We start from the raw sequence: 27,444 nt of genomic DNA, 5'->3' as shown, positions 1-27,444 counted from the left end.
TGTACTTAACCCTTTTTATCCCATCTACCTCCCTCCCCCTCCCCTCTGTAATCACTAGTTTATTGTCCATATCCATGAGTCTCTCTGTTCGTTGCTTTTAGGTTTATATCCCACACATAAGTGATATCGTGTAGTTTTCAACTTTTTCTGTCTGGCTTATTTCACTTAGAATGATTATCTCAAGGTCCATCCATGTTGTCGCAAATGGCAGTATTTCATCTTTTCTTATGGCTGAGTAATATTCCACTGTATGTATGTACCACAGCTTCTTTAGCCAATCATCTATCATGGACACTTTGGTTGCTTCTATGTCCTGGCCACTGCGAATAATGCTGCAATGAACATCGGTGTGCTAATACCTTTTCGGACATATGTTTTCAAGTTTTTGGGGTAAATACACAGTAGAGAGATTGCTGGATCATATGGTAGATCAAGTCTTAGTTTTCTGAGGAACCTCCATACTGTTTTCATACTGTACCAATTTGTCGTCCCACCGGCAGTGTATGAAGGTTCCTTTTTCTTCACACCGTCTCCAACATTTGTTATTACTCGTCTTGTCAATTATAGCTATTCTAACAGGTGTGAGATGGTATCCCACTGTAGTTTTGATTTGCATTTCCCTAATAGCTAGTGAAATCGAGCATGTTTTCATATGCCTATTAGCCATTTGCATGTCTTCATGGGAGAGAGTCTGTTCAGGGTCTTTGCCCACTTTTTAATTGGATTGTTTGTTTTCTGTTGTTGTTATTGGGTTGTATGAGTTCTTTGTGCATTTTGGATACCAGGCCCTTATTGGAGGTGTCGCTTGTAATTATATTTTCCCATTCAGATGGTTGCCTTGTTGATGGTTTCTTTGCTTTGTGGAAGCTTTTTAGTTTGATGTAGTCCCATTCACTTATTTTTGCTTTTATTTTCTTTGCCTTTGAGGTTAAATTCATAAAATCTTCTTTAAGTCCAAGGTCCTTGAGTTTAGTTCCTATCTTTTCTTCTATGCAATTTATTGTTTCAGGTCTTATATTCAGGTCCTTAATCCATTGTGAGTTAATTTTGGTGTGTGGTGATAGACAAGTCTTGTTTCATTCCTTTGCAGGGGGCTTTCCAGTTTTCCCAGCACCATTTATTGAAGAAGCTTTCCTTTCTCCACTGCATGTTTTTGGCTGTTTGTTGAAAATTATTTGTCCATGTAAACATGGTTTTACTTGCGGACCTCGATCTGTTCCACTGGTCTGTGTGTCTGTTTTTCTGCCGATACCATGCCTTTTGATTATTGTCGCTTTCTAGTATAATTTGAAGTCGGGCAGAGTGATACCTTCGGCCTTGTTCTTTTTTCTCAGGATGGCTTTGGCAATTTGGGGTCTTTTGTGTTTTCATACAAATCTAATGGGGTTTTTTGTTCTATTTCTTTAAAAAGTGTTGATGGGATTTTGATAGGGATTGCATTAAATCTGCATAATGCTTTAGGTAATAAGGTCATTTTAACTACATTGGTACTTCCAATCTAAGAACACGGAATATTTTTCCATTTCTTTGCATCTTCTTCAATTTCTTTAATAGAGTCTTAAAGTTTTCATTATATAGGTCCTTCACTTGTTTTGTTTATTTCTAGGTATTTTATCCTTTTTTTGTTGCAAGTGTAAAAGCAATTGTTTTTTCCATTTCTTTTTCTGACAGTTCATTATCAGAGTATAGGAACACTATGAATTTTTGAACATTGATTTATCTATTTTTTTCTTTTGTTGCTTGCTTTTGGTACCATATCTAAGAAACCATTGCCTAGTCCAAAGTCACGAAGATTGATGCCTATGTTTTCTTCCAAGGTAGTGGACCAACTTCATTCTTTTATATGGGGAAACCCAGTTTACCAGCACCATTTGTTGGAAAACTATTATTTCCCCATTGTTATCCTTGTTGAAAATTGATTGATTGTTTAGTAGAATTTTTTGAACCCTCTCCCACCACAGTAGACCACTCCTTTAACTAAGCCCTCAGTTTATCACATTACACTTCCTCGTCAAACCATAAGAGTTGTATGAGCAATGAATGTATTTTCATTGCAAACCCTGTGCCTATTTGCGAGTGATACACAATAGGTTATTGGTAACTATTAGTTAAATTAATGAATGCATACAAGTGCAGTAATCACCCTCAGCTCACTCACAGTCTAATCTCCTACAAAATGAAGGGGGCAGACTAAATCATTAAGGTCTTTTTGGCTCTTAGTCCCCACCAAGCCATTGCTCTTTATTACCTGAGGCCTTCCCTTCGGTCCTTTATATGTGGCCATTGAAATAAAGGATATTAAGGATAAAAATAGCTTCATGAATTTTACTACTATGTGGTTAAAAAGCATCTTCTGAAAAATGCCAAGCTACATGAAATTACTCTCGACAATCAGCAATTGCTGGGGGTAGGGGCAGGAAGATGTTATCATAGCAATTATAGTTTAAAGACTCCATTACTGCGAATCTCTCCTGAAAAAAACTGATGGACTATAATGATGAGTGTGTGGTCACATTTGCCTCTTCTGAGTTATGGTTTAACGTGAAATAAAGCAGAGGTAAAAGCTCAGTTGTTCTTAGGATAAATACCTTTATAATTCCTTCTAAAATCTTTCTCATTTTTTCCTCCTACTTTTCTTTTCCTTTCCCTCTACTTTCCTTTTCTCCTTTTGTTTTTATAACTAGAACAAATGTGGAGTCTTTCTCTCCTGGCCGATGAGGTAAATCTAAGGTAGCCGAAATCCAGCATCATACATTTCAAACTTCAGACTCTGCTCAAGAAAAATCATCAAGTCACACTTCTTATTTTACATATTACTAAGATACATAAAGATATATATCCACATACAGATTTAAAAATATAGATATAAATAAATATTTGACCCATCCATTGTCTTAACTCCCCCTTTACACTAAAACATGTCTGGTTCTTATTACAAAAACCTGCGTGGCTCCAATCACTGTACACATAATCGATCTTCAGTAAATTAGGGAAGAAACAGTTGCCTAGTCTTATTATTCTGATAAACTATGTGTGAAGACAAGTTAAAAATGATACCCTAAAGTTTCTAATTCAAATTAGAATGTGAAATGACCTCTCCATATGACTGAAGTCAGCTTTCTATGCAGAAAATTCTGAGCAAGTGAAAGAAGGGACCAAAAGAAAAGATAGTATTTGCAGTAGATGGGACGATATTCCAGGTGGAACAATTCTTTCTCCTTCATCTTCTTAAGATCTCCCTAAGTGTTTGCCTCCCCTTTCCTTTTGGCTGCCCCTCTCTCTAAGAAGACAGGAGCCCACCTTTGCACTTCAACGAGAACTTCCAACCACAGCTTGACTTGTGATGTGTGAAACCGAGTTAATGCTAATATTTGCATGATTTATTAAGAGACAGAGAATTACAAAGCTTCAGTTATAAGTAGAGGAATTCTATATAAAGAAGAATTTTCCATTCCTCTTAGGGAAACCCCAGACATTCTCAGGATGGCAGAGACAGGCCAGAAATAAGGACACTGCTTCTTCCCTGCCTTTTCCTTAAAAACTAAATGTTAGTGTAACTGATCCCTTAAGCACAGAGGCTAACACCAAAAAGGGATAAATCACCTTGACTGTCTGTTAAGACGGGTAATGTGAAAATCTAAATACCTTGCAATGTATTAATAATCCTGAGCAGCCTGCAATTACATCTACAATTTCCGTCTAGGGTGGTCTCTCACACTGAACGCCAATGATGGTCAGGGAAATATGCCAGGAATAAGTGAAATCTCTAAGAGAATTAATTTTTGTTTTCATTTTGATAATTTAAAAAAAATCAAAAGGCCAAAAACTTAATAAAATCATATTCCGGGCCATCGAGGTCCAGAGCTGCCACAGAATTTCATTCCGTGGCTGCACGTATGTGAGCACCAAATGAGAAGAGAAAGTGAAAGCATTAACTTTTAATGCTGTGTTTCCCCAGCGGGAAACTCAAGTTCTTGGGGATCTTGAGTTCACATAGACAAGAAATGGGCTGAGGACATCAATTCCCGCCGGTTTCATGAAAGCTGGCTAATGCCACCAAAATACCCCTCTGGACAGTTTTCTGTTACCTAAAATCTTTCTAGTAGAAATTTATTCTTAATTTAGAGCAGGGCTTTCATCCTTCCTGTAAATAACATTATATCTGTCTTGTAATTAAATTCAATTGTTTAAAAGGCTAGATGTTTTATTGTTCTATTATTAATGATAATGAAAAGAATACAATCGAAAATTGCTAAGGACAGTAAAATTACATTCTTATGATCTTAACGGAAGTGGCATTTTTATAAAATCAAGGTGAATAACTGGAAAATTTGGAATGGCATTTGAGACTCATGTAATTTTTATTGATTTTAGTAATACTTAATTCATAATTAAGTGAGGCAGAGAAACATTTCCTATGTTTCTAGAAGCATAGGAATTTGGAGCTAGAGAACACCTTAGCTATTACTTTTCCAAGCTTCTCTCTTCACTCGGAGGGAAGTGAGGCTCTCAGAGGTTTGCTCAGGAATTGAGCTGAGAAGCCCAATCAAGAGTTCAGGTCCTCAGCCTTAAAGCCCATAGGTAAGGCAGTAAGTACCCTGCAAACTCTGTGTCTAACCTCCCATCATCAGCAACGTGGAAATCTATTAATCATTAAAGTAACCATCAATTCTTTATTTCTAGAAAGTGAATCCTACTTGATCCTAACATTGTTAATAAAATGACACTTTATTGTATGTTATCTAAAATTTGAAAATCTGATCATTGTTCCACTACATAGAAAATACTACAAAGGAAATGAAAAATCTATGCAAACATTCCCAAAATATAATACGACTTCTGTGCCTGACCTCAGGCGTTCGACATGTTATAAGAAGACAATTACACTGGGATTCTGAACCTTAGAGAAGGAAGCTTATTTTCTATGGAGAAACTTTTATAACAGAGACATGGTACTTCGGATATTGAGGTCAGTTATGCAAGTATGCTATGGAATGGAGATACACATATGTTCTTAGAAAGCATCCTCCTTCCCCCACACCACCTTCCCCGCTCCTTCCCATCTCCAAACTTTTGCTCAAGCTGCCAATTTGGACCTTCCAACAGAAATGCCTTCCTCTCCCATCTTTACTGGGCGACATCTTAATCATCCTTCAAGGATGCCATCTCTTCCTCTTCTAAACCCCCATGCCCTTTTGTAGTTTGCTGGTGACAGCTGCTATGTTCTCGTTGACATATATTTATCTGCATACCTGTCTTACAAACTCCCTTTTTTAGGAACAGAAATTCATTCAAGGCCAGCACAGTGCACGCAATATACGGTTGTTGAATTAAAGCAACAAGTGAAGGGCAAAAGATTCCAAATTTGTAAAGGCCTGTTCTCTTTGAAATTTGACTTATTCTCACTTTAAGAGTCCATGTAAATGGCCATATTAAAGTGATCACTATGAAAAACAGGCAGCATCACATAAAAAGGCTTACGATATTGTTAAGCGAAAAAAGTAAAAGCCAAAATTCCATCTAGGCTATGTTGATTATTTGCAAATGTCATATATGCATATGGACAAAAAGTGGAAGGTAAAACAGAAAAATGAAAACAATTTGCTTTATTGGGGGATGGAATTACTGGCTTCTGTGAATGTGCTTATGTTTATACAATAAATACTGTTTTTAAATACATATGTGGTAATTAGTAACATTTATACTGAATTTTGGTACTAATATTTCTGTATCATAAAAAAAAAAAGCATATGGACTGTCCTACGTCTAATTCTCCTTGGCTTGCTGGCCTGCATGGACACTCATTCAAAACACTGCTGCCCCAGGGAGCGACCAGACCCACAGACTTGGTGCCTGAGGAGACAGATACTCCATGAGGCTAGCAGACTGGCCTCATGAGTCCAACTTTAAAGTTGAAATAAATAACAACAACAACAACAACAACAAATTTAAGGACCAAAATATGTATCATTCAATAAAATTGAAAATATAGAAAAAAATATAATACTTATTTAGGAGTAGTCGTTGATGAATATTATGACTTCCATAAAATGAAAATGTTTCTTGAGTTCAGTTTACAGTGTTATATTCCTATCAGAAGGCAAACCTCTATATTTATAAATTTATTCCATAAGTTATATTTTCTTCTAAATGGGTTCGTTTTATTTCCTATTCGTGCTCTTATCTCCTAAACGGCTCTAACTTGCTATCTTCAGATATATTGTTTTTGCTTATACATTTGATCTTAAAAACTGTATTACTATAGTGAACGGCATTATCATCTTTGCTGGAAAATCAAATGCTTCTTTTTCAAGTCTGTAAAGTTTTGTAATGTTTCTCTGAATGAGGTACACATATTCTGCCACCTAAAACCACTGCCCAAGTCACTACAAAGCTACCAAATATGCGATGCCCCAAGGATTTCATTCACTGGGTGGATCTGGTACTGTTTCTTTTTTGTTTAAAAAAAAAAAAAAATCAAACTCACTTTTTGCTGCTAAATTTGTGACTTTACCAACATAATTATGATTTTAAATGAAGACATTAACTTCACATGGTGTTTTAGAAAAATAATAAGTTCAATCATCTTTTATTAAGTGAAGCTATTTTCAATTATTTACAGAATCCTATTTGTCCCAATTAAGCATCACACGGTGCAGGAACAAAAGAGGCTGATTTATTAGACATACGCCAGGCTGAGGAATTTTCTCAGAATTCTTGGTTAGGCTGTGATAAGAACACAAATTTATCTAAGTATGCTGAACAATGCTTCAGGGCATACTTAGGGAAGATGCTATAAAAAAAAAAAAATAAAAAGGCTTTATTGCATCACACACGGAACCAGATTCTCCCTCCGATGGGCTGTAGCCAGCACGAAGTTCACACTACATTAATTTGCACTTGTCGATATGCTGCTCTGCGAGTATTTTTAAGGTATGTTCAAATGTGTACTCCGTCTCCTCATCTAGAATATAAACTCCCTCCGGGCAGGACCTGGGTCTTCCAGTTCTCACCCCCGCAGGGTCTCGCGCGCTGGTCTGGGCAGGCCAAGCCCTCGGCACCTGCTGTCGTCTGAGCCAGCAGCAGGGAATGAACGTGCTAAGCCTCCAGCGCTGAGCGAGAGTGTGAAGAACACTGGAGAGCAGCTCTGTCATCACCAGGACCGAGTGATTACACGTGCTAGCGACGTGCCCAAGTGGCCCCTCTCCCAGTCATTTTTTTTGGAGACAGAAGTGAGACTGCAGGTGGTAGCTGATGAGTCTCTGATGTCTAGCTCTCCAGAAGCCACCTACCTCCTCAGTACACTCCCCAACAGTCTTCTGAGGAGAGAATACAGAATTACAGGCACAAAGAGAGAACAGAGCGGAACAGGACTTCAGTTCGAACTGTTGCTGCTAAGTTACAAATAGAAAAAGACTTAATACCACCGCTAGCCACTCTAACAAATGCGATGAAATATTTCTAGGATGTTTCCAAGATCAAATAGAAGGCAGTGGACCTTAGAGGTCAATGAGCTGGGTCTTTAGGTAAATAAAGCACATCGTAGCTACTGTCTAAAACTAAAATTTCAGGGAAGAAACTTGCCTGCTGCCTGTTGAGGCAATCTATTTCCATCTTCCCACTGTCAAAAAGTTCTTATTTCAGGCTATTGTGATTTCCAGTTCCTGTGATTAAATCACTATTCTTATGCTTTCCATATTGAAGATCAAGAACAGGTGTTTCACTTTCTCCTTCAGAGAATCTGTCGAGTCCTTGAACACAGTGAGCGAATTGCTCCGTCTTCTCGAAGGTGCAGGTCTGCAACTTTTCTTTACTGCTGTTATTTCTCCAACTTTAAATAGGACTTATTTTCAGGACTTGCAGGGGTTCCTCTCATCTTTACAACAAAGACATACAAAGTAGATGCACTTCTTCCCACCGTCTGATTAATTCCGTTGAGCTTAGGGAGTGACTCCTGTGTGAGGCAGTCCACGTTCAATGGCAGTATCACAGTGTGGAATCGTACTGCTGTAGACATAAGTGACTTTCACATCATTTTTGCCCATTTTTCTAATCTATTTCTTTTGTACTTATGCTCAACCCTTGAATGTTTGCTTTGATTATCCCAGGTAATTTTGAACTTCCATGCTTCCCACTCAATGGTAGCCACAACTCCAAAGTTATAACTTACGCAATACTGGTAAGAAAGTCTTACCTCTAAAAGATTTTTTACCAATCTAAAAACAAAATTTTAAATATAAAACAATTTTTATATTTGCATTTATATTTATGTTTATATTTATACTCCTATCTAAGCCATTATTAAGCCAGGTGCCACTAATAAGATAATGACACCATAACCAGTCATCAGGCAATGCCACTGGATGAGTAAGAGACCAGGGAAGTGGCGTATCTGCCACACTGTAAAATACTCTAAAACCACTAAGTTATAACTTACTAACTCAATGTCCCACATTTTCGTAAGGCAAGGGAAATGAACAGTTGTTTTTCTATACTTAGGGAAAGGTTTAGCAAACTTCTTCTGTAAAGGGTCAGACAAGTAAATATTTTAGTCTTTGTGGGCTCTGTGGTCTCTGTCACGACTCCTCAGCTCTGTCTTTGAAGCGGAAAAGCAGCCACAGTCAATACCTCAGCAAATGAGCGGATTCCGAGACATCTTTATCTGTGAAAACCGACGACAGGCAGGATGGGGCCCGTGGGCTGTGGCTGGTCGCCCCCCCTTCATGGATACAGGGCACACAGGCGTGTTAAACGAGCGTGCCTGTCTGCAGGCATCGGCGGGGGTCACACGCGGGCATCAGCACCGCAAACCTCTCTGCCGCTCCCCAAAACCAGGCAGCTTCCTGGGCACGGGTCAGTGCGCGCGGTTCAATGCTCTGCGGTCCACATCTTGAAATTCTTAAGGGTTTTGTACCAGAATTTGGGTTTCTAAGTCTGATGAGACAGTGGAGCCCGGCTCCCCAGCGAGGTCTCGTTTCTGCACTGTCCCCAGGTGGCCCGAGGGCAGCTCTCAAGCACTTGTTCCCTCCGGCTCCCTGTGCCTGGCCCGTGCCCGGCCCCTGCCCTTCCACCTTGCTGTCCTCTGCCCGCGGCGGGAGCCTGGATGGAAGCCTGTGGAAGGCTGGGTTGAGTATGGACACCCCTGGCGTCTCAGGGCAGGACCTGAGGTAACCACCCCTGTCCCAGGCTGGCAGTGTCCTCAGCGTGGAGCCTCTGTCCACCCTGATCCAGGTCCCAGGTGTGTCCCCGCTGGAGGCTGCGGTCTCCGTGGGGCTGTGCATCCGACCTCCTCTGGACAGGGAAGAAGGACCCGCCCCCATGGCCGGTGCTAGTCCTGGCAGGAGGCAGGAGGCAGGGCGAACCCAGGGCCGCGGGCCGCGTGCGTGCACAGTCCCGGGCGGCTGCGGGCTCTGCCCTCCCCCGCGAGCTCCGCCGCGTGCACCGACCCGGCGGGAAACCACAAACGAATAAACGCCACGACGGGTAAGTGGAGGCAGAGACTGCGGAGAGGAAAACGGTTTATATTTTTGTACCTGAAACCTCGCTTTTTTCCTGCTTTTTGAACAAAGGGCTCTGCATTTGCACTTTACACTAGGCCCTGATCAAAGCTTAGGGGCTAGCAAGAATCACCTTCTGAGATTCATCTGCCAAAATGGAAGCTGACAAAGAAAATTCCACTGACTTCAGAGCCGGCTAACCTCTGGGCTACCCTCTGCGGCGCCAGGTGATAGCTGCGCTCGCCGCAGCATCCCTGACGCCGGCCGCAGGCTCCGAAATCAGCCCTGTACTAACTCGGGGTCTCGGGCTCGGGGGGCTCCTTTCAGGACGTGATGACTGGGGCTTCCTTCAAATCGTTTGCCAAAGGAGTCATTCATCTTTCCTTCAAATGATAAGCTACCTTATAAACGTAAAGCGCAATCGAAATATTAGGTATGAAATTTAATAAAACAAAGAAAGTTGAAATTTTATATTTCCCTTTATTTCCTATATTAGAGGTGATACGATAACATTCTAACATACCTATTTTCCTGACTTGAATAAACCAAGTGTAAAACAAATATTGCTGGGATGGTCAAGGAAATTTGAATATGGGTTGGGCATTATTTGATATTACAGAATTATTGTTAATTATCATTTAGGTGTGATAACCACAGTGAGTAGGAAAAAATATTTCAAACATGCACACTGAACTATTTACGGGTGAAATAATGTAATGTTTGAGATCTGCTTTAAATTACCTCAGCAAAAGAAGTAGTGGAAGAAGCTGGAGAAGAGAAGATGGAGCAGAAAAGGTTGACAATAAACCAGCAAGACGATGACACAGACAGAAAAGTGAGAATTCATTAAAATGCTCTCTTTAGCCTTTAAAAAAAAATGTCTATTTTAAATTCCCACAATGGAGTATATGTGTGTGTGGCTATTGTCTACAAAATTTTCTAATAAAAATCAGAATACAGATTTTTCATTCTCCTCCATACTAAATTTTTTGTTGGTGTGTTTTAATTTTTATTTTTTATTTTTTTTGGATACAAGATGCATCCTCTGAGGCTGACAGGAGCTCTCTAAGCTGAAGAGAGTCAAAGGAGTTGATGGGGAGATGATCTGCCCATCGATTCCGACATAAAAAAGAAAAGGAGAAAGTGGGAGGAAGAGGTTTCTATTGTTCCTCCCACAACCTTTCCTTCTAATTATGCCAGAGTCAAGGCTCGGGTCACAAGGAAAGTGATCTTGGTGCTCGACCATTTGCCCTATTTTGAATACATCAAAAACGCTCTTGTTCTCACCACATTCCAATCTCAGTTTCCTACCTACTTCAGAAATGTATGAAGTGTTCAGATTAACAAAAATATGAATGAAATGACTATGTCACAAGGAACACCTTTTTGTAAACCTAGAGGTAGTTTTCTTGTTCTTCTGAATTGCACGATTCATAACACTTTAAAAGTTAAACACACTTTGTATTATTATAGGAATTTCGGATAAATGCTCGGCGTGCCCAGCTGCTAAAAGTTAAATGTAAATTTCTCTCCTGAGTGCAGATGGTGGCCACGCAGAGCAGCTCTTGGGTCTTAGAGACAGAAGGTCAGGTCATGGCTGAAAGACCAGAGAACAATTGCTGCCTTGCTACTCCAGATCATCCGTGGAATGAGACACCACCACTTTCTTTTCTGAAACTGTCTGTTCAATACAAAATAGTGACAAAGACTACCTATAAGATTTCCTCACATTCTGTCCAAAGAAAAATGGTAACAAGCACATCACATCACAAACATCTTGTAACTGTTCAGAGGTTTTATTCCTAACGCTCTGATCTCCCAAAGAGGCACATCTCTCTAAAAACACTAAAAATCATCCTGAAACTGTTCATGCTTCACTATTTCGTAGGAAATGTTTACAAATGAAAACTCCTCTTTTTTAAAATCCTGCAACTTTAGGCTCCACACCATTGCTGGTTAATTAAAATGAGATATGAGACACAGTGCTAAAAGACAAATATTACAAATACTTCTACACATGTTATTTATTTATAAGTGCTACTATAATTTAATTGTTCCTATAGTGTTTTTTTTTCTCTCCAGAACATTAGAATATAATATTAGACAACTCAGAGACTTCCTTGCTATATTTTTCCAGTTAGCTCAAAACGTTATGCTGGCACATGCTGTAAAAACACAAAGGTATATAATAATGTTAGTCAGCATGCCAAATGCCAACATGATATTTTTATTTAAAAAGTCATAATAAACCAGGAAAGGGAAGTTCTGTGTTTGGTATGGTAGCCCTAACCTTCAGTCTCTGATAGAAAAGATTTTCAATTCTACTATCAGGCACGCCCCCAACTGGATGGAATAAAATAGTTTCATTATTTGCACATGTTAATAATGCAAATTCTCCTGAAAATTTAAAATTCTGTAACACTTTGAATATAGTGGTACAAAATCAGAATTTGATTTTGGTTGCTTAGATTTTAATTTAATGCCAGGGATTTCAGTTCTGACTTAAAAAACTTTTTATACTAAATATTATCATTACTTATATTTTCAATACTCTTCCCAATTGTGTTTGCATGATTTACATAGAGAGTTGCTAGGCTTGAAAGGGAAAATATGTTGGAGAATATGATATAAAAACCTTTGAACTAGAAATGTATTTTTAAATTTACTTTTAAATTGTAGTGATTTCTTTAACATATTGACACTAAGAGCTAAGTCTTATTTTAATTGAATAGATTTATCAAGAATATAAGGAATGTAAGCCTTCAATGTTCGGTACTGAAACTTAAAAATGGAAAATCAAAAGTGAGACTCTTTATCCATGCTGTCAATTAAAATTGGAACATATACATGATCTCAACAAAGCTATAACATAAAACATCTGTTCAAACTGAAATTGAAGTAAGGAGCATTTTCCCCCCTAACATTTTTAATTTCACTGTATTTAGGCATCCTGAGCAAACGTATTCATGGTTATCTTAGTTAAAAATGGTTTCACTCTGCCAACAATCAATTTGATTGACATATTTACATATCAACTCATCTCATCTTACAAATTTTAAACTTTTACACTTAAAATTGGATTCAAGTTGGCATCTTTCAAGAACTTTATGTACGTATATTTTAGGTTCAAACTGTGCATTAGAACATTTTTTTTTAACTTTTGTAAGTAATAGATACACATATCCAAATGTATATTTATGACCTGTCAGATTGGAATTTTATATGCATGCAGTTGTATTCTCACCATTTCATGTGAAAGGTGATAATTTTAGGCAACTATAAATGAAATCCTTTTAATGGTGTAAACTGAATTGTTCCATTGGTTAGAAACAATATAACTGAAAGAAGTGACTTAGAAATACAACCACATCAACTTCAGGAAGAAAATTAGTTATGTCTTAATTCCTGCAGTTACTCTTGTATCATCTCTTACCTGATCTTTAATTTCAAGATCCCTGTTAGTTTTTGTTCTGTATTCTCTGTGCTCCTTTTCTGCCTCATCCTTCTCCATTTTGGTTTTATTCAATTGATAGCGCATTTCCCCACACACCTGTTAGATTATAAAAACTAGATCAATAGCTGCTGGAATCTACCAAGCAATGCCTGCAATTAGATCTTTTGGTGCCCCCTAGAGGTCATATAAATAAAATACAATAGAACTTTTCTAAGAATGGCACTTTCTATTAGAATATTCATTCAATATAATATTTCGTTAAGATATAGTGGCAATATCAGGTATTACTGAGTCTAACAATTTCAAGTTATAGATAAACAAGTGCATAACTAAGGAATTTAAGTAATGTGTCCATAGTTTATTATGTAAAATAGTTTCAACTGCATATTATCACCCAAAATGCACTATCATCTCAACTTTAACTAGCTAAAATTATGAATTAAAATAATAAGCTATGTTGTTACTCATTCAAATTGTTATGGTTAAATAGGCTATATTATAAAACTTTCTTTTAGAAACTTTATAAGTTAGGCTTTTATTTAAGGAAATTTATAAAGGAATTTTTCTCTTTGCTAAAAGACTATATTATTGATATTTAGTAGTAGCCAGTATTTACTGTAAGCTACGTAGATAATATTAATCTTATCATGTAAAGTACTATGGATGTAAGTTAAGAAATGTTATCTGGTCAAAGTCAGAGACTGGAACTAAGCACACTCTGCATTTATAACTGCAAATCAACATAAATGAAAAATGTTTATTTAAGTAAAATGATATTAATATATATAAATAATGAACATGCATATTATCATAAAAGTGCCCCCCATACAATGTTTTCAATCCACGGCCTCTACAGAGATACATGTATTTTGAAAGTGCAATCAGCAGATCTAAACAAAGAAATTATAAGCCTTCTAGATAACTGAGCACCTGTAGAGAAATCAATTAATATACAGTTCTAAGTCAGCCTCTAATTTACAAAAACAAGTTTTAAAAATCTGTATCACGCAATGATTATATCTGATTGAAAATTTTCAATTTTCATATTTCTCCAAAAATGATAATCAGAACTTTGGAAATTAGTTTCATAATTAATGAGGTATCAGAACCTCAGAAAACCAATATGTTTTTCCTGTTTCCTATGTTCAAATAAAAAATACTTTTAAAAATAGACTAATCTGTGTACAAAAGTTGTAGTGACAAGACAGAAGAAAAAGTCACTAAGCTTTTCCCCGGCGGCCCTCGTTAAGCTAGAAAAAGAATAAGATTACTAAAAATTCTATTTGAAATTCAAAAGCTTTCCATGTGTGAGAGTTGATCCTTTCCATTTCAAAAAAAAATAGTAATTTACAAAAAGTTATCAATTTTCAAGCTAAATAAAATTTAGAAATTAAGAATGAAAGAAAAAATAAGAGGGGCTCTAATTTTATTTCTTTCTTAGTTCTTCACTGTTCCAATCTATTTGTTTAACATGTATGAATGAAATGAAAAATATTGAACTTGATAATACCAGAAAATAACAATTATACAACCATGGTGTTCAAAACTCAACACCAATACAAAATTATTATTTGTAATAAATGTCTAAGCATTAAGTCCTATTAAAATTATTTTATCCCTTAATTTTATTTTTTTTAAATTCCTTTGCCTTAGTACTTTTAGTGTAGCATTTGCTAAGTTCATCCATAACATTTAAATTCTATTTAAAATAAACTGACAAATTAAACTGAACTAGAATTATCTCGAGGTTGGAAGCAACCTCGAGGCATTCTTCTGATGCTTGGGACCCTCTGGACAGTTCTAAAGACAGAGTATTCTCATTCTTAACTGTGCACATCTCAGCAGAAAGTTCTCTCCCTGAAATGAGCTGCAAAGTCTTGCCACAGCATTCGCCCAGGAATCTGGGTTAACCACTTCCATCCCTCTGTGCCAATTCTCTTATTTCTACCCTTCCCTTCACACGAGAACATCAATTATACTGGCAAACAGGATATTTTTAAACCTCTACTTTCGCTAGCTTGCATTTTAGAAAGCAAATGATAATTATAGAAATTCAAGGAAGAAAAAGAAAAAATAGGCTCCTTTTACTAATGTTAAAGTTCATTTTAATTACTATATTAATATATGTAAAAGTTCATTTTAATTACTGAATTGTAAAGTAGCAATAGCATTAAAAATGAGTCAAAATTTAGAAAAACATGTTGAGAAGTAAATTTAAATTTGAAAAGGGCATGATGTATTTTAAAGACAATAATCTGTGTATTGGTCAAAAATAAATTCCTTTAATTTACTACATCATGTATGCCTATATTTAGTTTCTCAGTGTTAAAGCAATTGGTTATGGAAATATACTTCTAGAGTTTCTTAAATATGTACCTAACATTAGCCAGTTAAGACCATTGAACATTTTATTTCTAGGTTCACAAGTTTGTGATGCTCATACAGAAAACACTGTGGAATTTTAAGGTATAAATTTAAAGATCAATAAAAAAAAGAAGTTGTAGTAGTAGAATCTTGATTTTCAAGACCAGGTCTGAATAGGAATGGGAGGTAGAAAATTTTTTATGTTAAGCACATTCTTCATGTTATAAATATACGTTTTTTAGTCTTATTGTGAAGACCAAACCTATGCTATCTCTGGCAAATGTTACTCCTAATTAACAAATTTTGAAATACAATTTTATCAAATATTTGATAATTAAAGGAATGAAACTTGCTTATTTACAAGTTTGTCTCAGTGACTGGACTCGTAACTGTTTCAAGACGTTGCGTGAGTCTAATTCACCTTTCCGGGTGTGGTATCCAGCAAAGGGCCTGCTGACAGGAGGTACTGTGGACTTTTATTATCTTGAAATGACAAAACTTTTCTACTGCAAACTTCTTTCTGGACTTTGTACATTAGGAAAATTTTTTTCAAAGAGAATATTTAAGTAATTATTAAACTAAAATCTCTCTTTGTACCTTTGTGACATCCATTTCCCGAGAACTAAGCTGGCTTTGAATTTCCTCTAGTTGATTGACAGCTGAAACCTTCTCTCTTGTAACTTTTTCCACCTCGGCCTCCAGCTGGGCGATATTCTGAGACAGGGTCAACATCTGTAAGAGGAAATGAAAATCCTAAATGATAATGTCATTTGGCAAAATAAATGATAAATGTATCTTGAATTAATACAGTCTCAGCACAGCCACCGAGTCCTCTCTGTATGTCATTTCTCTGCGGGTTGTCTATGTCCCTTTCTCTGCCTCTGCGACTCATCTGTCCCCCGTGACTGGGATACGTACTTCCCTCCTATGCATCCCCTGGTCTCCACCCTCATTTTGGAAAACACATAGCAAGATGATAAAATCAAAGTTTCGGTTGAAACTCTAAGGCGATAGATATCAGACATCTACATAAGTTATGGAAGGGACTAACATGAGTAAATTTCAGAGGGGGTATCAAAAAATCGGACAACTCTGAACCCTTCCCCCATGGAGGGCATAAAAATAATTGACTGGGAGAGCTGGAGGCAGATCCCGCCCCACACTCAGGCAGATATTTAGAGAGCTGCTCCTGTGCCATGAAACCCACTCCCCTCCCCCACGCCACTAAAGAGGAAGCTCTCTGCAGCTCCCCGCTGGTGATCACCCCAGCCTTCCTTTACCCAGCTAGCCCTATTCCTCCAGTAGGATGCCCCCAGCCATTATGTCCTCTCCTCCAGGAAGGCTTCCCGGACCTCCAGCTCCCGGCACAAGATCGAAGTCCCGCCCCGCACTCGGGGTTGATACCAAGTTAACGTGCACGGGACAGCCGTGCCTGCCGCTCGCAGCTGGCATCCGTCCTCACTGGCTGTCGTCCACGCTGCACCGCTGCTGGCTCGTGCCCTACAAGCCCCTCGGTGAACCTCCGCCGCCCCCACACCCACCTCCACCTGTCTGTTCCCTCATCGGACTAGCGGTCCCTCAAGGGCAAGTTTCTGGAGGCTCCAAATGTTTGATGAATAAATGGATAATGAGAATAACTGGCTTTTGAGGAACTCTGTGAAAATCCCATTCTTAGTGTTTCTTCTCAGGATTAGAAATGCTTTCTAGATCTTAGATTTCCGCCTTATAGTTTTGTTTGTTTGTTTGTTTGGAATTACATTTTATTGTAACCAGTAAGTAAAATTTTTCTAGGCTCTTAATTTCCTTTTTGTATTAGCGATTTTAAAATAAAGCAGAAATGCTACCTATCCCAGAGAAAAACATATAGAGATATCTATCAGTTTTTAAACTGTTAAAACGAGAACTGCTAATGAATTTGAAATAATAACACTTGAAATTTACCATTGTACAGTGACATGGGTGTAAATTCAGTTTTACAACAAATCAATATGAAACTTTTGTGATAAAAATCAAGGTTACCTTCAAAATATACATCTCACTACAGTGGACACGTAGGACTATAACAAGCCCTTTAGCCATTTTCTAATTGAGACATAGTAGATGTATTGACTTTTCTGGGGATCGTGGAGAATTGTATATTTGACATATATAGTTGTTTATATGTCCTTCTTATCATCAAAAGAGTTGCTATGAATATAATTTGCACACAGAATTACTTTCACTAATACCAAGCTACAAACCATCCTTATGAGCATTGCAATCTGAACCTAAAATTAAAGGTCAAATGAAGTGTAACAAGTCACCAATATTAATTTAATTTCCTCAATTTAAAAATTCAGGTTCATGAATACCCATATCATGAATGTGTAATTATAGCTTTTTTTGAAATCATACGGCAGCAACAAACTTCAATTACCAGCTACTAAAAGTCATATATATCACTTACTTATGTGGAGATACAGCTTATGGTAAACATATTAACGACACCGTGTGATTTTTGAAGTAAATATGTAGACATATTAGCGGAATTGCTGATCGTAAAGACTGAGTCAGTTTCTATCACAGGGCACGTAACAAATCGCTCGCCTTCCACGATGCCCTCCCTCTGCCACCCATCACTTCTTTCCTCTGCCCATTACCTGTCTGCTCCCTCCTGTCGCCCACTTCCCGAGGCCTCCCTTCCTGTTGTCACACCTTCTTTTCCCCCATGCCCACCATCTGGAAGTCTCCATTACCCTGCAGGAGCTTCTCCATCCACATCTGTTGCAGAGACAGAAAGAACGCAGACAGCTGCGACACTGCTGGGCGTCCGGGGCGCCGACATCAGGCGAGTCCTTTAAACTTTGACAGGGGCGAGCGAGAGACAAGGACACCCGGGCTGGGAGAGCGTGACAGACACGTCTACACGAGCGCAGTCTCTCGTGTGCTGCCCAGGGAACAAAGTGCTCCTTAGGCAAGAGGCGCGAGCATTAAGGATTCTAGCAAAGGGCTACTGTCCAGGGGACAAACCGAGAAAACGCACTGACCGAAGAGGACACTCGATCAATATATGACGAATGACCGAACCAGCAAACCTGAGGGGCTCCACGCGGCCAAGGGCCTTCACTGAAGACAACACACAAGCTCACGGCGAGTGCCTTTTGTAGGGGGATGATTCAAAACCTGTCCAGGCATCTGTTGTCCTAGAGCATCCCCCACAGATGAAATTTACAAAATTTAAAAAAAAAAAAAAAAGAAGAAGAGAGAAAGAAGAATAACAATAAAAAGAAAGGCAATCTAAATACCTCGGAGCACCGCTGAGGGCTGGGAGGGCGAACGCTTGCTCTGACTGTGCTAACAGTAGAGCACGTGTATTATTAGGATCGATTGTTTGCCTCCCCATCAGATTAACTTCCTGTGCTAGGCGGAAAATACACATTTTCTCTTTTAATCCTCTTGGAGAAAGAATTGTATTGGATTAATTTTCAATTGAGAAAAATGAGATTCAGTCAATTAAGTAATTTGCCCAAGTTCATTCAAATTAATAAATAAAGTTATGCCGGGCTTTGTATTCAAATCTGTCTCTGCTTTTACTCACATGAAGATCCAAGAAATCTGTCCAATAAGACGACTTTTTCTCTGTAGTAAGAATGATAATAGCCACTAAAATTTAATAAATTTCTACTCTAAGCCAGGTGTCATATTAGGTACTTTCAAAACATTATTTAATCCAGTGAATTCCTTGAGTAAATTAACTCCATGATTTACTCCTTCAGGATTCAGAGAGGTTAAATGAATCGTTCAAGGTCAAGATTAAATGAATCGTTCAAGGTCATGGAAAGATCAATTTAGATTCAACCCTGAAGCCTTTTACTCCAGAGCCACTTTCTGCCAGTTCCGGGTCACGACACTGGCCGCGGTGCTAACGCTGCTGTCACGGACTCATTCACACACCCTTACTTAGAGATGGATTATCACCCAGGACTTACTGGGGGCAAAACGAATGACTCAGACTCGGATCCACATTGCACTTCTGTTGTCACCTTAATTCCCGAAGTAACTGTCAGTATAAGAAAGAGGGTCTGCTACCCAGGAAAGCGCCTGGAATACCGCCTGGCACATTCCAGACTTCCTTTGTCCTTTCTGATCAGGAATTCTCATCGACATATTTTTATACAGTAGAACTACTTGGCAAGGCAAAAAGGTTTCCGTAGAACAATCCAGAAAATAAAAATCTCTCAGGTGTGAACAATAGCGGGTCTTTGCTGTCGATGCTGTTCTCTCTTTTAAGCCCAGTGCTCAGTTCACAATTCTACCTCCCTCCATGCCGTATTCATGTTGGCTGCGGCTAGTCTTCCTTGCCATACTCTGCATTTCTAAATGCTCCCTATTCTTCAAAGCTCAGTTAAAAAAAAAAAAAAAATGCCACCTTCTCCACAAAGCTTTCCATGATCTCTTGAGAACAGGGATCTGTGCTGATTCTCTGAACCTTCGGCATTTTCATCATACCTTTCCAAAAGTATGAGGCCTTTCTGCATCTTCATTCATTCATTCATTCATTCAACAGACGCACACCGAGCACACTTTCTGTGAGAGGAACGTGTCGAGCGATGAGAATGTTAACAGACCATACATTCCAGGGACTCACAGTCAGTTAGGAAGACAAACAATTCAAAAAGAATTTACAATAAACTGAGTTATGGGAGCCCACAGGAGAGGCTCCCAGTTCATCTTTGGGAGGCTGTGAGAACTTTGAAGGATCTGTCAGAGAGGGCGGAGGGAGACTCCTCCAGGCAGAGGGGTGAAGAACGCGCAAAATCAGGAAATGAAAATAGAGCATGGCAGATGGGCACGTTCGCACGTCTGAGGAAGTGCACGGAGGTCAGCATGGTGGCAAAACAAAACAGAAAAGTCAAGGGAGATGAGACCGGAGAGCCGAAATGGGAGGAACACTGCAGTGTCCCCACGCTCTGCTAAAGGGTCCTAAACTTTAGCCAAGGGGTTGCAGGGAGACGTGAAAGAATTTTAAAGCAAGAAACTGACATACTGAGATGGTCATTTTGGAAAGAGCGTCTGGCTGTGGTTTCGAGACCAGTTGGGAAGGGGGTGAGGCTGGAATCGAGGGGACCACCTGCGCTGTGAGAATCATCCGAGGGTGAGTGGGGACAGCAGTGGGGTGGAGAGACAGGGCGACGGAAAATCCCCAGGGGCCCGAATCTCTAGTACTTGGTGACATGATGACATGTAGGGTTAGGGGGAAGGAGGAGATGAGGGTGACAGCCAGATTTCTGAGCTGGGCAACTGGGTGAATAGTGGTTCCCCCAGGAGAGGAAAGGGGGAACTCATGGGAGCGCTAAAGACACATAAAGCCCTAACATAGATATGGTTTAAAGATAGTAGTGCTAAAAACACTTAAATCTATAGCTCTCTGCTGAACCCTAGATCTCTTTCTTAAGCTGCTTTCTGGATGTGTCACCTTCATTGTCTCAAACGTACCCTAAACTTGGAGTGATCTAAAAGGGACACATCATCATTCTTTCAAATCAGGAACATAGATTCAGAAAAACCAAGGAAAGACAGCTTTTTAAGGAGAATAAGAACTAAAAAAAAACATTCACTAAAAATAGCACGAGAAGGCCTTCATCGAACGTAGCGATGGTGATTTCACCGGCTATGGGCACAGAGCTGAAATGCTGTGGGCCGAAGAGCGAACGAGAAGTTATGAAAACATAAAGACAACACGTGAGACAAACCTTTAAAGAAACTTGGCTCGTAAGGGGAAGAGTAAGGAGGGATGTGAAATTACCGAGGTGGCTTCCGACCCTGGCTGCACGCTGGAATCACCTGGACGACTTCGAAAAACACGGACCCCTGGGTCAAACCTACCCTGAGCTATTTCGATACAACTGGTTAAATGTGTAGACTGGGCGGTGAGACTGTCACAATTTCTGGGTGGCCAAGACTGAGATCCACTAGATTAGAAGAAAGACTGTGAGAGAAACTTGAGAGTTATCTTCTCCGTGATAAGGAAGGGGCTGCAGTGAAGGGAAGGTTAAAGATTTAGGGGAGGGAGGGCTGAGAATGAAGTGTCCGCAGTGGCAGAGGACGATGGCACCCGGGTGGAGGATTCAGGTTAAGCCTCTCCCTTTCTCACTGAGTTGGATGCAGGTGAAGTTTGACTCTGAGGCAGAGGCGAGGGGGACGCCAAATAGCTGAGATGGTCACCACCTAATAGCTTCAGTTTTCTTTGTTAGGTGAGAAAGGTTCTCGGCTGATAATGAGGGGCAAGGTGGGACGGTCGAGAACTCGAGGAGAATAAAAGTGATATGAAATCGTCCTTAAAAAACGGGCCCGAGGTACCACCACTTTCCACGCGGACCAGAATTACCTCCCCCTGACGCCCAGGCATTTATTTCGGTTCTCCTTCCAATCTAGAGACGGAATGACTTGTTCTCAGTGATAAAGGGCATCGGGACACTGCCTAATCTAAAGCCACTCAACAGCGTTCCAACACTTCCCATGGATTTTAAGGCCATTCATTACTTGGTCCCTGCAGATTTCTCCAAACGCATCTCCCACACTCGTCCCTCACTGTTTGGAATCACCTGGGCAACTCCAGCCACCTGGGCCTGCTCCAAATTCCCAGGAAGCACAGTCCTTTCTGGCTTCAGTCTGGAGGTGTTTTCCTGGGTCCAAAACTCCCTTCGCTCAACTCTTCACCTGACCACTCCTCCTTGGCCCTTCCGAGTTTCCTTTTCCAAATTTCTTCCTAGGAAAGTCTTTTATGACTGTCTAGATGAGATCACATTGACTTGTTACATGTTCTCATGGTACCCTGCGCTATACCTTCGTCACAGTGGTAATTAGAGACTCATTTATGAAAGTATGTGTTTAATGTCTGCTTCTCCCACTGGACTGTAAGCTTCATGAGAGGGCTGCATTGGTCCTGTGACTACCAAAATCCTAGTCCCTCCAATTAATATCTGTTAAGTGACGAATGAATGGGAGAGAGAGGAATGCGCAGGAGGACTGATAGAAAGCTCTGAAGGCCACGGTGTACAGTGGTGCCATCTGCAAGGTCGAGAGATCACCAGTCCAGGAAGGAGAAGGTAGAGAGTTAGACTGACCTGTAGTTAGGTCTTGATGGCACAATCTTTGGAAAAGAATACAAAGACAAGGGAGTTTATGATAAATGCCTTGGTTTCCCATAAGAGTTAAAACTCAGTAAGCAGAATTTGTGTTTTTATACATTCTCAGGCTTGCACATTGCCTTGCATACAGCAGATACTCAGCAGATTTTTGCTGTATGAGTTAATTACTATACACTGGAATATTATAGCACGGTATTTAGGGCACTGAGTCCACGTTTTAAAAACATAAAAACAAACAAGTCACGGCTGTTTTGGTTACCCCGTGGACCACATCGTGCTCAATTTTACTCTACTGTAGCGACTGTAAAGCTTGGATCCACTCGACCCTCTCCCCCACGCTGCTACTGTTGTTCAAACACTGCCCCTTTCATGTTATCGATTCCAAGAGCCTTTCGTTTCTCCCTTCAATTATTCATTGGGCTATGGTCATTATTCTTCATGTAAATGTTAGAACCTATTTCGTACAGCGTGTTTAATTGCTTTTTCTTGGTTACTCAGTTTCTTATGAGTGTTTTATCTCCTCCAAGTTTTAACTTGTGGCGAAAGATGAAGTGGCGTCATCATCTCGCTCTGATTTAGCCAAAGTTGAAATAAAATCCTGCTCTCTGACGGACGTGAGAGAGGGAATCGAACAGAGTGGCAGGGTTAAAATACGTTTCCTACTTTCGTGTGATGGAATCAAATAGATTATTCTATTTGGAAAGGTCAGAGAATATAACTTTTATTGAAAAATAGAAAAATTTTCTGAACCCCAGTTACAAGAAATGTGACTACTTATAGAGTTTTAAGATTTAAAGTTCATTCAAGAATTGTGGCCTCTGGCGTCGTCAGTGACATCACCGCAAACATTTCCCCTGCAACGTGGACAACAAAGGGAATTCTTTAGTACCTTTGAGCTCATGTCCTCCCTTTCTTTGGTGATCTCTTTTCTCATCATCTCTTTCTCCAAGGCCCTTTTCTCTTGCTGAGAGGAAAGCTCTTTGTGCAGTCGTTCCGTCTGCCTCTCCAGTTCACTCCTAAACTGTTCACACTGGATTAAGGCCTGTCAGAATAAGGCACGGTAAAACAGGAGTTTAGGATTTGAAAAAAATAAGGGTAAAATGACACAATTAAGCTTTATTTTTATTTCAAATAGTTAAAACACACCATAAAGTCAATTAGAAAAATTTTATATTATTTATTCATACCACTTATTGATGAAACAATATTCAAATGTTACATTTATTCATATATTTAATTTTTTATAATTAAGGCTATATTAACTTATCAACTAACAAAATTTAGGTAACGGGACTTGATGAGGGCTACTGATGAGTAAGAATTCTGAAAAGGGGGTATGGAAAAATAAATCGTTCTAGTTTTTTAAGTTATAGATCATGTTTATATTACATGAAATATATCAACATCCAATTTAACTGATTTTTCATCTGCTCATAATTAAAAATTATTTGAATACCTTAAATGATAAACAGATGAAAAATTTTTAAATGAGATATCGTGTTTATCTTTACATACAGACATTTTTAACATTATATGATAATAAAATTTCTTTAAATATAACTAAAGTAAGGTTTAGCTCACTCCCCTTACATACATATCTGTAGTAAAAATTAGGTAGTAATTAAGTTAAGACAAAGGAGACACAAAACAGCATTTACTACTTAGTTTTATAAAATGAGAACTGTCATCTTCCATTTCTGGTAATTTAATAATTCATAATTATCCATTAGTTTAAATTTCCCACTCTTCATTTCTAGAAGTAAAAAGTCTATAACTTCCTCTTGGTTATAGTCATAATAAATTAATATAGATTACTCAATAATAAATTCTACTTCAAAATCCCAGTTAAAAAATCTCCCCCAAATTAAGGTGTTTAGCACAGAAAATCTGAGACATTCTATAGTGTATTAATCTTATTTATGATATCTTATTTACAATATCTACCTCACCCATCTCTATTACTCCCTGAATTGAAAAAAAGAAACTCAAATGATATATGACTCACATACTGTGTGATTATAAATCTGACAGTCTCACTGGTTGTTGACGGAGACAGAAATGGTCTCAGTAAGCACTGGTGTAAGTCTTATTCATGGCTATGCCTCCCTCTGGTGAAAGCTATAACAAATACAGACGATAAATATCTAGATATGTGAATTTTCCCCTCTTCATCTGGAAAGTATTAAACTTTGATTTCTTTTGAACTCTTTCAGAAAGTTTCTGTACTCCTAGGTAAAGTATGAGGTTAAAATTAAATCATCTCAGATTACCCGATAAGCAAATACAGTGACTAAAAAATGATTCTCCTAGGGAGTTGGTCCCAAGTCCAATTCTAGTAGAGAATGCTCTGAAAGGAAAATTTAAAATTAGATTTTACAAGAAGTGAAAAAGCATAATTTTTCCAAACTTTAAGCCCTTGGAGCTTGAAATATTAGGAATTAAAGACTTTTGTGCTTCAGAATACAATTGTTCTTGTGAAAAATATTTTATGTGAACCTAATAAAAATGTTCATGACTTTTGCTACTATGATGAATACTACTGGTATGAAATAAAATGATTATTGAACATAAACCAATATAAAACCTCAGAAGTCAACATTAAGTATATTAAGCTAAGGAGCAGGCTGACGTGAAGAACAAAAGGATCAATCTGAAGCATTCATTCAGGCGGGGACAAGGAACAGCAGGTGACCCTGACAGCGTAAGAGGCCCGATGCGAAGAGAAGATGATCAAAGCAAAAGCATAAGGCAAGAATCTACAAATCATTCAAAACCACTGCCGAAGCCTCTCTCTGTAGGAACGAGCACCACCAACGGTCACGATAAGTAAGAATGAAAAACTCGTGAAACACTGAGCATGAGTATTAGATTAAAAACTGCTTATCGATGACTCTCGGTGTGTAGCCAATTATTCCACATTATAATATCACATTTACTTTTATTTGCTTTGATTGTAATATATATGCCCAGTCACAGCGAAGAAAATACTAAGGCTCAGTAGCACTTGGAATTAGAAAAGTGATTTAATGTTTCTAAAGATATCTGTCTTACAGTGGACCTCATATACTAGGAAGATTTGGTTCTACTAAACAAATATTTATACACTATTTCCATTAGAGTTTTTTTGTTTTAATTCTAAGGTCCCCACCCCTAGTTTCCAGAATCCCAGCCGATTCAGTACTCCCCGATTATACTCATGTAACCACACAGTAAAGGCACAGCTGAATTCTCAGAGGCTAAGTTGGCAAACAGTCAATTACAATGAACTGACAGATCTTCGCCCAGGAGCCAGCAACTCCGGGCCTGCAGCTACCACCCCTCCCTATTCCCAGTGGGGGGCCTTCTCCCTCTCCCTGAGCACAGCCCCTGGAAACGTGGCAACGGCTGTAGGTCTGGAAGAGCTGGGAAATTATACTCTCCCCACACCCAGTACATTCAATCCACGAGGGATCTTTTCTCCTCCAGGAAATTCCTTTAGTTGTGGTCATTCTATGCTGTCCACATTAACACATTTTTCAAAACATAATTTATTGGACTTGATATTCCCAATCCTAATTTATTAAATCGAAGAGAAATGATTACTATCTTAATGGTGTCATAACATTTCTAAAACAAATTCAAAGCTAGTTAACCTGATTTTTAAAACAGAAAATCTATTTTAGAACATAAAGTCCTTCCCCGCCACTGGAGTTGGGCTCATAGAAATCCTTGTGATAGAATTCATAAAGAATTAAAAATCTTACAAGAAATACAGATTTTATACTTGGGAATATAAACTTTAAAACTTATGAAAATGTTTTTATGTTTATGAAATAAAGCCCCCAAAATAAAAATGATTATCAACACATTTTAAACATTTAACTTATGAATAATTCAAACTACTGATATTTAATTTATAAACTTTTGCTTACTGTCAGTCTTATCCCTATCTCCCATTTTCAAGATATTTATAGCTTGTTTTTGTTTTGTGGTAGATATCATATATATCAAGAAGCATTATTTCCTATGCCTGTGCCTGCAATCAAATACTCATTGCTTTTTAGATTTTCTTTTAATTCAGGTTTTTAATTCTTGCCTTTATGATTCTGCTAAAGCCTAGGAAAAAGAATAATTTGGATCCTTGAAATGGAGAAAAAACGTTTTGAGGACATTTGTTGAACCTATTGGGTTGGTATTTGAAAACACATTTCTTTGGCAGGTCATATCATTTAGATATGCTCATGGTGACTTCATGCTGAAGCCAACCATTTCCCTTCGAACAGAAGCAGGCGGGTCTATGGCCTGGTTAATAACCTTTGCATCTTGTAGCTTTCCCAAAGAATCACTGCAAAAGCCTCCACTTTTCCACCCTCATTTATTCCCAAGTTAATATTTTTTTTCTCTTTTAAAATTATCCCCAGTTGCAATGGCTTGCAATTTTCAAAGGAAAACAAAAACATTTATTGAGCACTTACTATGTGCCAGATACTTTGCTAAGCAGCTTAAATGGATTAATTTACTTCTTCACTGAATTTTAAGTGGTTCTTATTTAGTTGAAGAAATTGAGGCTTTGAGACATTAGGTAACTTGACCAAGATCACAGACCTAGAAAGTGGCAGAGTAGAGATTTCTTGCAAGTAGTTCCACCACTGAGTGTACGCATGGCACTACAATTTCCTCATGTTATAGATTTACTTTTGGATAAAATCCTCAGCTGTTTTAACTGCCAATGTAAATGCAAATGAATAAAATAATTCAGTTTACCTACCGAGCATGCAATATGCAAAACTGAACACTAGATGGCATCATACGTCAAGGAACTATAAGAACAAAGTAACCATTTTGTAGCTCAAGATAATTCAGGTTAGCTACTGAGCAAGCAGTAAGTAGGTAACAGGTTTTAAAATTAAAATATATATGTCATCTCACTTTTTACTTTCAGAAAGCAAAATTCCTAAGGTGCTTTAACACCTCAGAGATAAAACTAGTACACTTGCACTGCATTTTGTAAACTACTTAG

The 27,444-nt window shown here is 38.5% G+C and overlaps 1 protein-coding gene across 11 annotated transcripts in view; it reads right to left on the bottom strand.

Annotated features, from left to right (window-relative positions):
• SDCCAG8 (SHH signaling and ciliogenesis regulator SDCCAG8) overlaps positions 1-27,444 on the bottom strand; it is a 198,378-nt gene that overhangs the window by 128,701 nt on the left and 42,233 nt on the right. For all 11 annotated transcript variants that reach the window (XM_016151238.2, XM_016151241.2, XM_036235347.1 and 8 more), the window contains 3 exons: positions 23,335-23,487; positions 15,913-16,047; positions 12,931-13,047 (listed from right to left, as the gene is read on the bottom strand). In XM_016151238.2, the coding sequence (XP_016006724.2) occupies positions 12,931-13,047; positions 15,913-16,047; positions 23,335-23,487 (405 nt within the window). The remainder of the gene's footprint in view (positions 1-12,930; positions 13,048-15,912; positions 16,048-23,334; positions 23,488-27,444) is intronic.

The sequence above is a fragment of the Rousettus aegyptiacus genome, unplaced genomic scaffold (assembly GCF_014176215.1).
Source record: "Rousettus aegyptiacus isolate mRouAeg1 unplaced genomic scaffold, mRouAeg1.p scaffold_m13_p_18, whole genome shotgun sequence".
Lineage (NCBI taxonomy): Eukaryota > Metazoa > Chordata > Mammalia > Chiroptera > Pteropodidae > Rousettus > Rousettus aegyptiacus.
Note: the sequence above shows the minus strand (reverse complement) of the source record. Positions and strands in the feature narration are given on the sequence as shown.